General features: G+C 40.6%; 1 protein-coding gene across 4 annotated transcripts in view; it reads right to left on the bottom strand.

Moving 5' to 3' along the window:
• Nucleotides 1-3,801: 3,801 nt before the first annotated feature.
• Nucleotides 3,802-13,805, bottom strand: part of ELAVL4 (ELAV like RNA binding protein 4) — a 97,380-nt gene continuing 87,376 nt past the window's right edge. The window contains exons 6-7 of one of the 4 annotated variants that reach the window (XM_024739281.1): nt 9,185-9,223; nt 3,802-6,169 (exon numbers count right to left, since the gene is read on the bottom strand). In XM_024739281.1, the coding sequence (XP_024595049.1) occupies nt 5,842-6,169; nt 9,185-9,223 (367 nt within the window). In that variant the 3' untranslated portion in view covers nt 3,802-5,841. Of the gene's footprint in view, nt 6,212-9,184; nt 9,224-13,805 lie in introns of all 4 variants that reach the window. The other 3 variants (XM_024739280.1, XM_024739282.1, XM_024739283.1) reach the window with 3 other exon arrangements.

The following is a 13,805-nucleotide window of genomic DNA, read 5'->3' as shown; positions in this document are numbered from 1 at the left end:
GGCCAGATAGGCCTGGGTTTGAATTCTGTCTTCACCACCTACTCACTTGCAAAAGATATCAAATCTCTCTGAATCTCTTTGTGTTCAATGTTAACGGGTGATGTTACCCTTCACTGGGTTGGCAGAAGGACAAAATACTAAATGTATAGTGTCTGGAATATTGGAAAGATAATAAATGCTAGTGCTCTTTCTAGAAAACATTTCTTAAACCTCGAGGACTTTGCTGGAAACTCTTTAAAATAATTACATGGCATCTTGGAGTGGCAGGTGAGTCCACTTTGTATTTGAACTACTAGTAGATCAAGCTGGACTTGCATAGGGAAGCTTTTTGGTAATTAACCCGGGGTTGGGTGATTTTAAGCCAGTTTTCATTCTGCTGCAGAAACAAAAAAAGATGAGACTGGAGAAATGCTATTCCTTTAATTGAAGGAACACTTTTATGTTCTCAGGTCTATTTTAATCTTAAGTGCCGGTTATGCATCATTCTCTCCTGTTAACAGACACTTCTGTAAGTGATCTGCACAGAGAGAAATATGATTCTAACATAAATACTGTACCATGAGAAATTATCTTATTACCTAATATGCCAAAAAGTTAATAAGATAAAGGAACAGTACGAACCATTTTTGGACAATATTAAAACTTGATTTTAGCTCATGGAAATAAAATGTAATTTCCTTTTATTATTCTCTTTTTCAGGTAGAACAAAGGCAGTGAAGGGTGTAAGGATATTATACAGCTGTGTTCTGTGAACTCCTGTTAAGGCTGTGGAATGGATCCAGGAAGGATGGCCTCAAATTAAGATTATAATGGCTCTTCCATTTAGAAATCACACTCTTGCTTTTAATGCTGTCTTGTTAGATCTGATTTTTGACTTTGCAGGTGAAAGTAGAAAACCCCATTTCCTATTCAACTGTACAAATGTTTGCCTCTGTGTGTTTGCATGTGTATGTCTGTTAGGGAACAAATGCATAGTGCCTATGGAAAGTCAGGACAAAACAATTTCAGGAACTGGGAGTTTCCTGAATCATCTATGGTAAAAGGCAATTAAATGCCAAATTTTGACAAGGATAAAGCAGCCAAACCCAAATACTGACTGAGTAGGGGCCCCGAGAGACTTTGTGAGTGTCAAATGTACTTTTAAATGTTATTCTTTGGGGTTTAAATGTTTTATTCAATAAATAATGATTAATTTTGATGAAAGAAATTTAAACAGGACTCAAGTTGATAAAAACTGCTGGCTGCAACCATCATTTGGTCAGTGCTTGATCTTTGGTAGTGGCTGTAAGTTTTGATGCTGGTGGTGATGATGTTGGGGTGGTTATAGACACTAGCATGTGTTTTTGGCCCTCTTCTGTTCCTATCACTTTGACAGAAATAACACTAAGTAAATGCCTTCAGCCTTCTCTGGCATGCAATTCTTCATCCAAGCAAAACATAACGTACCTAGGACCTGAAAGAAATTTAATAATCTCTGCATTCTTGTGATTTGTTAGACCTTTCCTACAAACACCTACAGAAACTATACAATGTTTGCCTGGAGATTTGAGGTAACAGGCTTACACTTGCAGCAAGACGGATTTTTTATTAGATGTTAGGCAGACAAGTTGTGCTGATGATGGGAAGTGTTGCCCAGAGAGTGTATGTAGAATGTCCTTCGTTGGATGTTTTAAAGATCTATTGAAACACCTACAGCTAATTGTGAAACTTTCAGGACAGATCTGTTGGAGGCTGGGGAATGAACTACATGAACTGGTGAGATTCCATCAACTTGCAATATTCCAAAATAAGTATCCATTTGTTTAAAGTGCACTAAAATGACCCCTTTAACGAGCAGGGGTGGTGATGATTGGTAATAACTATCATAGGTTTGGCAGCAACATTTTTAGACCCTATGTACACATTTGCGAAGCTCTGTTATTACTGGGGGTAGTAATTCGTTTGAATGCCCATTTCTCTTCAGAAAAGGAACATAGCAGCTTGTCTTTAAGACAAAACTAAAAGGAGAATCTTTAAGTATGTGAAGTTCAGGCTGACTTAGAGTTTTAATATTTAGCTTGGTTAATTAAATCCTATTCTTTGCCCTGAATTTAATTATCCCAACCACTGAGGTAATTTAATATAATAGTAAAAAAGGAGCTAATGAGAAATGGAAGAGACTCTGACTATTCCTTCATCTGGATCAGTGGGGGCATTTCTTCTTCAAGTGTCAGTTTGTGGATGGTGATGTGATGTTTTATGGGGTATTATGAATTTTCAATTAGTGAGAAGATGAAAAAGACAGACAGTAGATCATCAATGAATGATCATATCAGGAAATCACTGAAAAGCTCATCTGTAAAGTTCAGGGCATATTTTAATATGACTTCATGATACCTTAGGCAGTCTTTTCCCCCTAGGCTGAGCTTGAATCACGTTCTTATACGCAGTATGAAAAAGTCCTTGTTTAAGGTTTCTATTCAAAGGTAAGAAAGTCAGATACTTGACACTTCTAAGCAAAAATGAGTTTAAATAAAGAGGTGACCTTTCTTTTCTCTTCCAGTACAAAATGGTCTGTTTCCTTACTATTGCGCAAGCTTTGCCACCTCAATGCTGAGGTGCCATGCAGTGGTATCAGACTTGGATTCAAATCCCAGCTGGAAATTTGCTAGCTGTTTCAAGTTAATCTCACTGAGCCTCAGTCTTGTCATCTGTGAAATGAGGATAGTGCTATCTCCTTCTTCCAGATGGCTGCAGGACCAAGAGAGAGAACGTAGAGGGCACCACACAGCCTGTCTGACGCAGAAGCTCTGCAAATAGTGACTCCCTTTCTTCTGCACAAGTCACAAGTGTGCTTATAAATGAATAACAGACACTAGTGGATCATAATGCCAAACACAATGCCAAATGTGTCGGCTCATTATCAACCAGGACAGTGCTCCTCACACTCTAAAGTACCAGTGATTCACCTGGGGAGCTGGTTAAATATAGATTTGCATTCAGCCAGAGATTCTGCATTTTAACAAGCTCCCAGATGACACTTAACTGCTGGCTGGAGACCGTACCTTTAGTAGTGTGGAACTAGGGCAATGACTTTTGAATACTGAGTTGACTTTGAGAGACTGGGCTAAGTTGCAAAACAGAAATTTACTCTACCTCTTTTTGTTTGTTTGTTTAATGGTAAAAATATTGGGGAAATCTGAAGATGCTACAGAAAAAAAAGTGTGAGTGAACACATTTAAAAATCTGGGAAGCTCAAATCCATTCTACACACTTTCATTTATTGTCTGGACAAAGTACAAATAATTCAAACACAACAAGATTATGAAAAAAAAACCATTTACAACACTTTCCCTCAGAAATCATCTAAACTAGCAAGATTAACATGAAGTCATTCATTATAACTAAAGTATACAACTGCCTGGTCCTAAGATTTTTTTTCCTTTTTTTTCCCCCCCCAAGAGTGAACACTTTATAGAGAAGAGATTTTGGCATGCCTTTCCCACTAATGCTTAGCAAATGCATCAGACTTTGCCAGCAAACTGAGTTCATTCATAGCAGGTGATGTTAAAAGGTTTCCCTGAATGTTGAACGAGTGTTCTCTGAACTGAAATCTGGTGTTTTTTTCTCAAAACCGAAAAGAGGAAAAAAAACAGAAAAAAAATTTAAAGGAGGAGTCTATGATGCAGCCGTGGTTTTCGTTACCTCTCTACCACTACGGCTACTACTACAAAGTTTGCCTCTTTAGTGTGAAAACAACAGTTCTGTCTACATGCACTTAGTGGGTTCAGCATGAGAAAAAACGCACAAAATAAGCACAAGTTATAAATAACCATAACGTTTTATTACCATTAAGACTAAACTGGTATTGAAAAGATTGTATATAACAAGACAAGAAAAGCAATAGCAAATTTAACTATCAACTAGATTATGCATAGCGAGTAACTGTTTCTATTACCCAGGGAAGAGCATGAACCCTTGTATTTTTTTGTTTTGTTTTTGTTTTAAATATATAACCGTACAAAGCACAAATATACTAAAATGATCAGTGCACTGGACGTGGGAGAATGCTCCCTCAGTCATTTTGTTCCCTTAGCTCTGTTTTGTTTTCCCCAATCTGAATTACGTTAAAATAAAGACCCAGTTGTTTTTATTTTTCTACTGTGCAGTAAGAAAAAATATTCACAACAAACATGACAATATATCAAACAATAGTTCTACACAAGTTACCTTGATACCTCTTTAACTGTCACTTAAATATCATAAGAAAACATTTTAAGACATATACAAACAAAACTAGCCAAGTGTTACAACTTATAATAAATTAACCCAAAGAAAAAATAACTTTATATATATATATTTATATTGTATATACACATACACACACAACAGAATGACACAATAATATGCTTCTTCCCATAGTTTAAGTAAACAAATAAGTAGTCTAGCCAATCTAGCTATATTTGATCTCGGCCATAGGCATCATCACATCTGCGATTAAATAAATAAGTGTTTCAAGCAACATAAACAGTGTTTCAAATGTACCAACACAGCCCAATTCTATCAGCATGGGCTACAAAGTGAATTTGAAAATTCCTTAATGAATTTAAAGCAAATGTAGTTTTTGTTTTCCTCTCCTAAACACATTACATTTAACTATGATACTAAGATATGTAAATAATTTCGTAGCACCTACTGCTCAAACTAAGGAAGTTTTAGATCAAAAGGAAAAATCAATCTTTTTAATTTTTGTTCTGCTGACATCCCATACTGATGACTTAAAGAAAAACTGTCTTTCAACTCATCTCCTTGCTTTTGGGTTTTGACTGTGGGGAACTGTGGTACCCTGGGTAGAATGAACACTCCTTTCCCCTAGTAATTAATAATTTTTTAATTATTATTACATGCTATGAAAAGATATGAAGATCATCTGTTTATAGCCCATCCTTCAAAAAACAGTCTACGAATCCAGTTTAAAACACACATCTTGATCTCTAAAAAGTTACCAGTGCAGTATGAACGCGACAAAGTTGTCAATTTCCCCTAAATTAGCCAGTCAAAATATTTTTTTCTCAAATCCAGATTCTCTTGTAAAAATTCTTTATATTTTATAAAAATAGATTTTTCTTGAAACCCATTTTCAGCAAAGAGACCACCTCTTTGGCAACGTTAATGTTATTAAATTGTTAATGTCATCAGGTATCCCCCTCGCCCCCATCCCCTAACAGAAGACTGTTTTAGTTCACATGATATAAAAGAAAAAAGGAAAAATAAAAAAATTTGCAAAAGTTTCTTTAATTTTTGCAATTTTTATTATTCCTCTTTAATTTGTGTGGGTTTTTTTTTTTAACCAATCTGATTGGATCAACATTTTGACAAAAAAGAAAAATCTTTATTTTCTTTCTTTGAATCCCATTACTTTGTAAAAATTGTTTTATTTTTATTATTTTTTTTTGTTTTTTGTTTTTCTTCTTCAAATGAGCGAATGGTCATCTTAAAAAGACCCACCTTCAAGGAAGGTAGTAAAATTAGCTGGCTGGGTAAAAATCCCTGCACGTCGCTATCTATGTATATTATAGTCAACAACGACAGCTATGAAAGAACATTCAATGCATCAAAGGTATTTTTTTGTGTTTTTTTCTTTTTTTCTAAGCATTATAAAATCCTTTCCTGGTACACCTCAGGATAATCCAATGTTTTAATACTTAGGCAACACTGGCTTATAAAGTCCATGGTTGAATATAAGCCTTGAAAAGTTTGTTTCTCTCTCTTTTGTGTGTGTGCGTGTGTATGTGTGTGTGCGCGCGTGTGTTTTGTTCGTATATATTTATATATATATTTTAATAAGTAAGGATGGGAAATTCAGGACTTGTGGGCTTTGTTGGTTTTAAAGGAAACTTGCAACACTCGGTCTCCCAGGCGGTACCCGTTGAGGCTGGCAATGGCCATGGCTGCCTCATCATAGTTGGTCATGGTGACAAAGCCGAATCCCTTGCACTTGTTGGTGTTGAAGTCACGGATGACTTTGACGTTGTTCACTGCACCAAAGGGGCCGAAGAGCTGCCAGAGGACACTCTCGTCGGAATCAGGGGACAGATTGTAGACAAAGATGCACCAGCCTGTTCCTGTGTGACCAGGGATGTTCATTCCCACAAGGCTTGTCATCCCGTCAATGGTGATTGGGGAGAACCTGGGGGGACAAGCAGAAGGGGGGACTGGTCCAGACATCAGTCTGACCGTGGATAACACACAGATGCACAGACACAGACACGGGGCAGAGGCCTGAGTGAGTGTTTGCAGGAGAGTCTTCAGGGTTTGAAAACCAAAATATAAAGACTAATGTCTGTGGAATTTCTTCTAATGGGAACAGTTAGACTGGCTAAGGCACGTATATGCCAAGAGAAAGGCCTAGGCCAACTACTAAAAACCACGAAGAACTCCCAGAGCAAGTCTCTGTCATACTATCAAGTATATGTTCATAGGGTATCCCACTCTGACCCTCACCCTCCCTCCCCACAATAGATCGTGAGCTCTTCAGAGAAGGGGCCCCACTTCATTCATCCTTTTGCTCTACTTATTTATTCAGTGGAGCCCATATGGGAATCTCACAGACATGACATGTAGAAAACACTTAATAGCTGTTTATTGATTGAACAGGTGAATAACACTGTGGATGTTGATGCTCGGGACATTTCATTTATTTTTTAAGGCAGTTTAGGAGATGGCCCAGAAGTGCTCAAGTCTACCATCTTTGCAGTCCCTTGACTTAACCGTTGTCAAAGATCTCTCAGTATTATCAGGAATGGAGATACATGAGATCTCTAGATATTATGGGGCATGGAGATACACCCATTGTTATTAATCCAATGGGTGGCTTATGTTTCATTTAGCATTTATTCAAAAGAGTTCCAAAAAAAACCCTGAGCAATAATAATAAAGATGTATCACTCCTTGATGCTATATTATCTGGAATTCATTTCTAAGCGTCACAGGAGTGAGATTTCAAGTGGTGTGTGCACTTATATATCTTGAATCACTGTACATCAGAAAAGCAAAAAACTGTTTTTTGTCCTATTACAACTACTTTTGTATTAGGCTTCAAAATCTTCTTAGTTTTCACGTAATCTTGAAAAGAAAAACAATCCTTTAGATCCTATTCACCGTCTGATAAAATATGTATGTGATTCATGATGGATGCATCAGATGAAACAATTAGGTTACCAGTGCCTACAGCAGAAAAAATATTTATTAACATTTTACTTTATACCAAACTCATACAGGTATTTTGACTCTATACACTGACTAGTATCTTGCTTTTCATTTGGTTAGTTTTTTTTTTTTGAAGTGGGGGATAGGAGGAGAGGAAGCAAAAACTGGGGAAGTGAATGGATAAAGTGTCATTTAGGAATGTTTTTAAAATATGCGTATATTATTAGAGATTCAAAAGTCCTATGAAAGAATAGTTGTGTATCTAACTAAAATTTAGATAATCAAATGGCCGCTGAAGATATGCTAAACGTAACGACTCAACAGATATCATTTTTGGTATTGTTCACTACGTCAGTCTTCCCTCTTACTTAAAAACAAATAACAGGACAAAACCAAAAACATCATGGTACAGATTCTCAGAAGGGCAAACCCATGTCTAATCGTTATTTGCACTATTTCTGAACATTGTCTTCTCAACCTTCTCTCCTCCAACTGAGTCAACTGACCTCTTTCGGTTTATAGGTAGAGAACGGCTAAATATTGTAAGGCCAAAGTCAGGGCCAGCAAAGAGGTTTCACGGAGAGCCTCAACTCTAGATGGTAATGGTACCTGGAGCACTTTGGTAGGAAGGACTCTGGATCCAAATCTGGGTTTAACGGGAAAAGAGAATGCTCTTATCAACTTGCGAAGTGTGCTATGGGTGGGGAACTGGAGGAGATGGCAGTGTGCATGCTGCATTGCAGTGTCTTCCCTGACCTCGTCTATGTATAAGCATCACTCTTTTCACAATATTTGGTGCAACTTCACAGAAGTTCAAGAGGAGCAAAGGTATGGGACAGAGCTGGGAAAAAGTGTAAAATGCGTGGGAACAGGCAAGCAGTATGCTAGACGTGTGGAGATAATTCACAGTTACCCTCATGGGGGCTGGGATTGAGATTCAAGAGGCTGGCACCTTGACAGTGAAGTCTGCAGTCGAGTTACTTTCTCCACTGCATGCCAGTTTCCAGAGCAGGGTACCTACCATGCACAGCAAGTGGTGAAAGGCCTGCCTCATACAGGGAGTGTGACTTGGACTATTCAAGACCACATCTCTTTCCCTTGACCACAGGAAGGGGAATTAAAGTGTGCAGCTCTACAGGGCAGGATGATGAAGATGCTATCTCCCTAGCAGCTCAGTGGGGCTTATCAAAAGTACACGTGGGAATCTCACGGACACAGTGACATAAAGCACCCAACCTCCCGAGATTCAGTTTTCAGACTAGGTCTGGAACACCCTTGTGACTACATTCAGAAAGTCCCCCAAACCTTAACACCACAAAAAGGTTTTAAATAAAAGAAACAGCCAGTTTAAAACATATATACATATATAACCAAGGGAGGATTGCTAATAACTGCTAAAACCTGTAACGAAAGAAACTCCTGGTTGAGGTGCACACAGATACACTTCATTCTCAGGCTGGGCCCTGAAAGGCACTTAGAGCTGGGGGCGGGAGTCATAAGGTCATCCACGCACTTATTCATGCTTTGGCCAGGGCTGGTAGTCCGAAATCTAATTTTTCCACTGACAATCATAAGATGATTAGCAAAATGTTCTAATTTTCATTTGCTGGAATCTGTCCTCTTAACTGAATCTTGGCATTGCTAATGTAAAACAGTTGCTTTGCAAGTTTGCAAAATCATCTGGCAAAGAGTCACAGTCTTCCCTCTTAGGGGAGCCGCTCAGAGGACCAGATTATTAAAGGCTTGGTAGCTGTGGCACCTGAACCATGGGAGAAGCCCACCTGCAAGTAAAAGAAAAAGTGAAACACACAAACACACTTTGTGTGCCCTAAAAGAAACAAAACCAACTGAGGTCTGAAAGTAAAAGAGAATTTGACATGCTGGTGGAAGAAAAAGGAAGAATTAAAAAAAAAAGTAAAGTTAGTGAATTAAAAAAAAATTCTAGCCCCAGTCTGTGCCAACACGGACATCTGGCAATCTGTGGAGTTTTAATTACCTCTTTACGCCATAGGCCATATTAAGCAAATTGTCCAGCCTGCAAAGAGAAGGAGGGTCTCTGGGTTAATGCCTCACAGATGGCAAGATCGCTCAATGGAACTATTAATAAGAATGCTCCATTTTCAAAGAAGAAAAGCTCAAAAACTTTCCCCAGTGCTTAGGAGTCTATCCGCTGGTAGTTCCCCCTTTTCCTGCCTCCAACTAAAGTAATTCATGTTCGGGTCAATGCCGGAGTTTAAAGCAAGTGTCTAATGAACCTTCCTTTCTTTCAAGGTCTCAATTAATCCCACTCCCCCCACCTTTCAGAACATTTGTGAGGATTTTATTTTACGTTGTGCTGTGAAAATTTTTAAAGAGGGGTGGCATCTTAAGTTGTTCACCTTTTACTGTAATGAAATTTATGAATAAAGGTCTCTGCTCCAGATTAACAATATAAGCACACACATGCATATCAGAATGGATCTTTTCTCTTAGCCTGGCTACTTTAACTAAATCTTCTTACCACACCCATTTTTTTTTTTGATGCGGGGGGAGGTTTGAGGGTTCAGATTTTTAAAAAATTAGCTTACTATTTACAACCTGAAAGCACCTCCCAGCAAACTGCCATTTTGTTATAATCTCCTTCACCTTCAGTATCTTACTTGGGGATAAGCTATTCACATCATGGGGCAGTAGTAACCATAGTTTCCACCATTAGAAGCCTGCTGGAAAGGTTTTTTACACAAATACTGCATGTATTCTCACACAAAATAAAAATTAGATGACTTGGACTCTTCATGAAATCACTAACCATTTCATGTTCAGGGGGCATATGGAAGTACACTCCAGAGGCTGATTTTTCTCCTCCTTGTGGCTAGATGGAAGGGCCTACTATTTTCCCATGTGATGTTCGAAAAAGAGAAAGACCTTTTCATTAAAGGGAAGTTGGGACATGGGTGGAATAAAATAACTATTTAGAATTATTATGGGTAGGTCAAGCATATTCTTTTTTTTTTTTGCAGTATGCGGGCCTCTCACTGTTGTGGCCCCTCCCGTCGCGGAGCACAGGCTCCGGACGCACAGGTTCAGCGGCCATGGCTCACAGGCCCAGCCGCTCCGCAGCATGTGGGATCTTCCCGGGCCGGGGCACGAACCCGTGTCCCCTGCATCGGCAGGTGGACTCTCAACCACTGCGCCACCAGGGAAGCCCAAGAATATTCTTATCTCTTGCATAACAGAGGTCAGACTGCCTACATGGTCAAGGTTGGACTGTCTACATGGAGAGAAATCTGCCTTTCAGAAACGTCCCAGGAGAAGGGGAATGCCCCGTTGTACCTGGAGCTTCCTGGGGGTTGGGTACCCAGAGGAAACACTAGTAAGGCTTGGACAAAGTCTTCCTCCTCGTCTTTCCAGAGTCTGCTGACAATGTCAGAGTAAAGGTAACACAGAAGAGAGGATCCCCTCTACCCCCACCAACCCAACAGAGTTACCGGCACAAGAAGGAGGAGGGCAGAGGCCAAACCATTCCCTCTGGCAAGGATGTGCCTTCTGGGCTACTCTTTTCTTTGACTTTATTAAAAGCCACTGCCTTAGCTTTAAGTCTAAACTGCTGAATGTGGTCACTTATCTGTGATTAACTCTCGTTGAAACGGAACCTTCTCATTTGGTTAAATGCAGAAATTTTGTTTCGATCAAAGAATCTGAAGATTAATCACGGTCACAGCGGTAGTTTGAAAGGGGGCTTAGAAAAGCTTAGAAAAGTCCAATCATCACATTTTACAGTGGTGGAAACTGAGATTTGGGGGCAATTTCCCACAGTGATTCCTAGAGGCAGAGGTTCTCACCCCGCCCCATGCTTCAGGGCCGTGGGCTTCCCTGGCTCTTGTCCAGCTCTCGTGTAGCAGGGCTCTTTCCCCTGTGGGCACGCCTACCTGAACCTCTGAGCCTGGTGGTGAAGTGGGCCAGGGTAGCGCCGGTTGGGGGACTGGTAGAGCTGGGAGAGCAGGGCCTGGCTGGACTTCTGGCTGGGGTTGTTGGCAAACTTCACAGTAATTGGTTCCGTAGCACCACTGGGCTTCTGGCCATTCAGCCCTTTGATTGCTTCTTCTGCCTCAATCCTCTTATCAAACCGGATAAATCCCACCCCTCTGGACACTCCTGGGGAAAGAGAAAGAGCCTTGATAAAGAGTGAACAAACCAAACTGGTAAACATCTCCAGGAAGAGATGCGCTGGGTCCCATGGATTTCCTTGGGGAGTCAGCCCACCTGCGGGGCCAGGGCTGAGCCTGGCTTCCTGAATCTTTCTCACCCATCAAAATGCACCTGCCTGCATTTCTGCCATCATGGCCCTGGACTGTGACTCCTACCCACAGAACACAGGCATTTTTCTCATCTGTCCCTTCCAGCTCCCCCGCCCCACCCTGCTCAGTCCTCAGGTCTCCCTTTAGTTGCTGTAACTGATCACCCACTGTCCGGTTTCTAGTCCTCCAATGTGTCCACCACACCTGGCAACTAAATAATCTATTTGAAAAGCAAACTCTGACCATATTATACCATTTAAAAACATCTTTTATACTTTTTCTGTACCTTTTCAATTTTTTACCTTGTGCATGGTACCCATTCCTCATTGCTCCCTACTCCAAACACAGAGAAACAAATGAAAAAAAACCCCACAAAAATCCCTTCCATAGCTCCATGCTGCATACGGATGAATTCCAGACTGCTTGGCGTGGCATTTAATGTCCCCGCTGATCTGGCCCCAACCCCCTGTTGAACCTCGTGTCAGCCATGCTGAACTGCCAGATATTCCTTGAACAGGTTATGTTCTGCCTCAACTCCATGCCTTAGGGTATGTCCTATCCACCTATTCTACAGGATACATCCTATCCACCTAGCATGCTCTGTCCCTCCTTCTTGCCAGATAACTGCAAGTCATCCTCCAAAACTCTGTTCAAACATCACCTCCTTGATGGAAACTTCCTTCCCAACAGTGCCCACCAGGCACAGCAGGCCTTCTCCTGAGCTCTCGTTGGGCAACGGACAGCCCTAGCAGGTACTCATCACACTGGAGTCTTGTACGGGCAGGACTGTGCCACCTTCATCCCTGGTCGCTGGTGTCCCTCTGCGCAGCGTCTGGGGCAGAGCTGCCTTCAGTGAGGGTTTGTTGCATAGTCAAACGATAAACACATGCTAAATGGCTCCCAGGGTGTGTTTTAAATTAGAGTAGGTGGACACCTTCTGTCATCAAAAATGCAGCCTGGGGGTAAGTGGGGGGAGGGATAAATTGGAAGATTGGGATTGACACATACACACTACTATATGTTATACAGATAACTAATAAGGACCTACTGTATAGCACAGGGAACTCTACTCAATACTCTGTAATGGCCTATATGGGAAGAGAATCTTAAAAAGGGTGGATATATGTATTTGTATAACAGATTCACTTTGCTGTACACCTGAAACTAACACAACATTGTAAACCAATTATACTCCAATTAAAAAAAAAATGCAACCTGGGTGCCTTTCTTACTGACAGGTGGTGGCGGGGGTTGCTTTTCTTTATGATGGCCAAAGTATCACAGCACCAGATCCTGGGTTACCCCTGTACTGCTGCTAACTAACTGGACAGAAGTCACATGCCCCACTTTGGACCTCTGTTTTCTCATGCGTGAAATGAGGCAGTGGGAGGTTGCCTCTAACTTTACAATGCTATCATTGGAGACAGAGCTATACATATAGGCTCTTTTCACATACAAAAGTAATGTTATTTGGTTGAGGGTTGAAAGAGACTTTGAAGGTCATTCAACCCCACTCCCAGCTTGATGGCTGAATCCTCTTTACAACTCTGCCAAGTAGTTTAGCTGCTGCTGGAACAATTCCCACGATGGAGATCTCCTACTTCCCAAGATGGCCCATTTTAAATTTCAGCAGTTGATGGATAAAAAGTCTTTCTCTTAGGTCAAAAATCTGTTTACTCATGACCCACATCCTTTTCCCCACGTAACCAGTACCTCTCTGCTCCTATGGGTCACAAGGCACTGGCTGGTGACACTGAGACACAAAATAACGGCAAAAAAATACTTAACCTGTGACTTGATCCACCAGGATTCGTGAGGTGATGATACGGCCATATTGTGAGAAAAGCTGTTCCAGTTCCTTCTGGGTCATGGTTTTGGGAAGGCCGCTAACGTAGAGGTTAGCATCCCTGATTGAGGCAGAGCTTGGACGGGCATATGAGACCTAGGAAAAGGCAAGAGGTGCTAAATCCATTACAGGCAACACCCTCTGAGTAGAGACTGAGTCGACAACTGAGATGACAGCCCCGTGTCTATCATTCTAACTCACAGTGTCAGTTCAAATAACTCTGTAGTTCAGATGTTTAGCTACTTTTGTAATAGTAATGAGAACCAGGAGAACAGCAATAGAGGAACAAGAGGAGAGTTGGTGATAACTTAAAACAAATGCACAGATAAGGGTCTCTAAGTGCAGAACAAAATAGCTACTGTATGGCAGCTGTTTAAATGCAGAACTACCCACGCATGGAGTTCTGAAGATGTACCTCCTGGATGTGGGTGTATAGATGATTTACTGTATCCAACACATAATAATCTTTGAAAAAACCAAAAAAAAAAAAAAAA

This window comes from Neophocaena asiaeorientalis, unplaced genomic scaffold, assembly GCF_003031525.2.
Source record: "Neophocaena asiaeorientalis asiaeorientalis breed wild unplaced genomic scaffold, Neophocaena_asiaeorientalis_V1.1 scaffold138, whole genome shotgun sequence".
In the NCBI taxonomy this organism is placed as follows: domain Eukaryota; kingdom Metazoa; phylum Chordata; class Mammalia; order Artiodactyla; family Phocoenidae; genus Neophocaena; species Neophocaena asiaeorientalis.
This window is presented reverse-complemented; position numbering and strand designations above follow the sequence as displayed.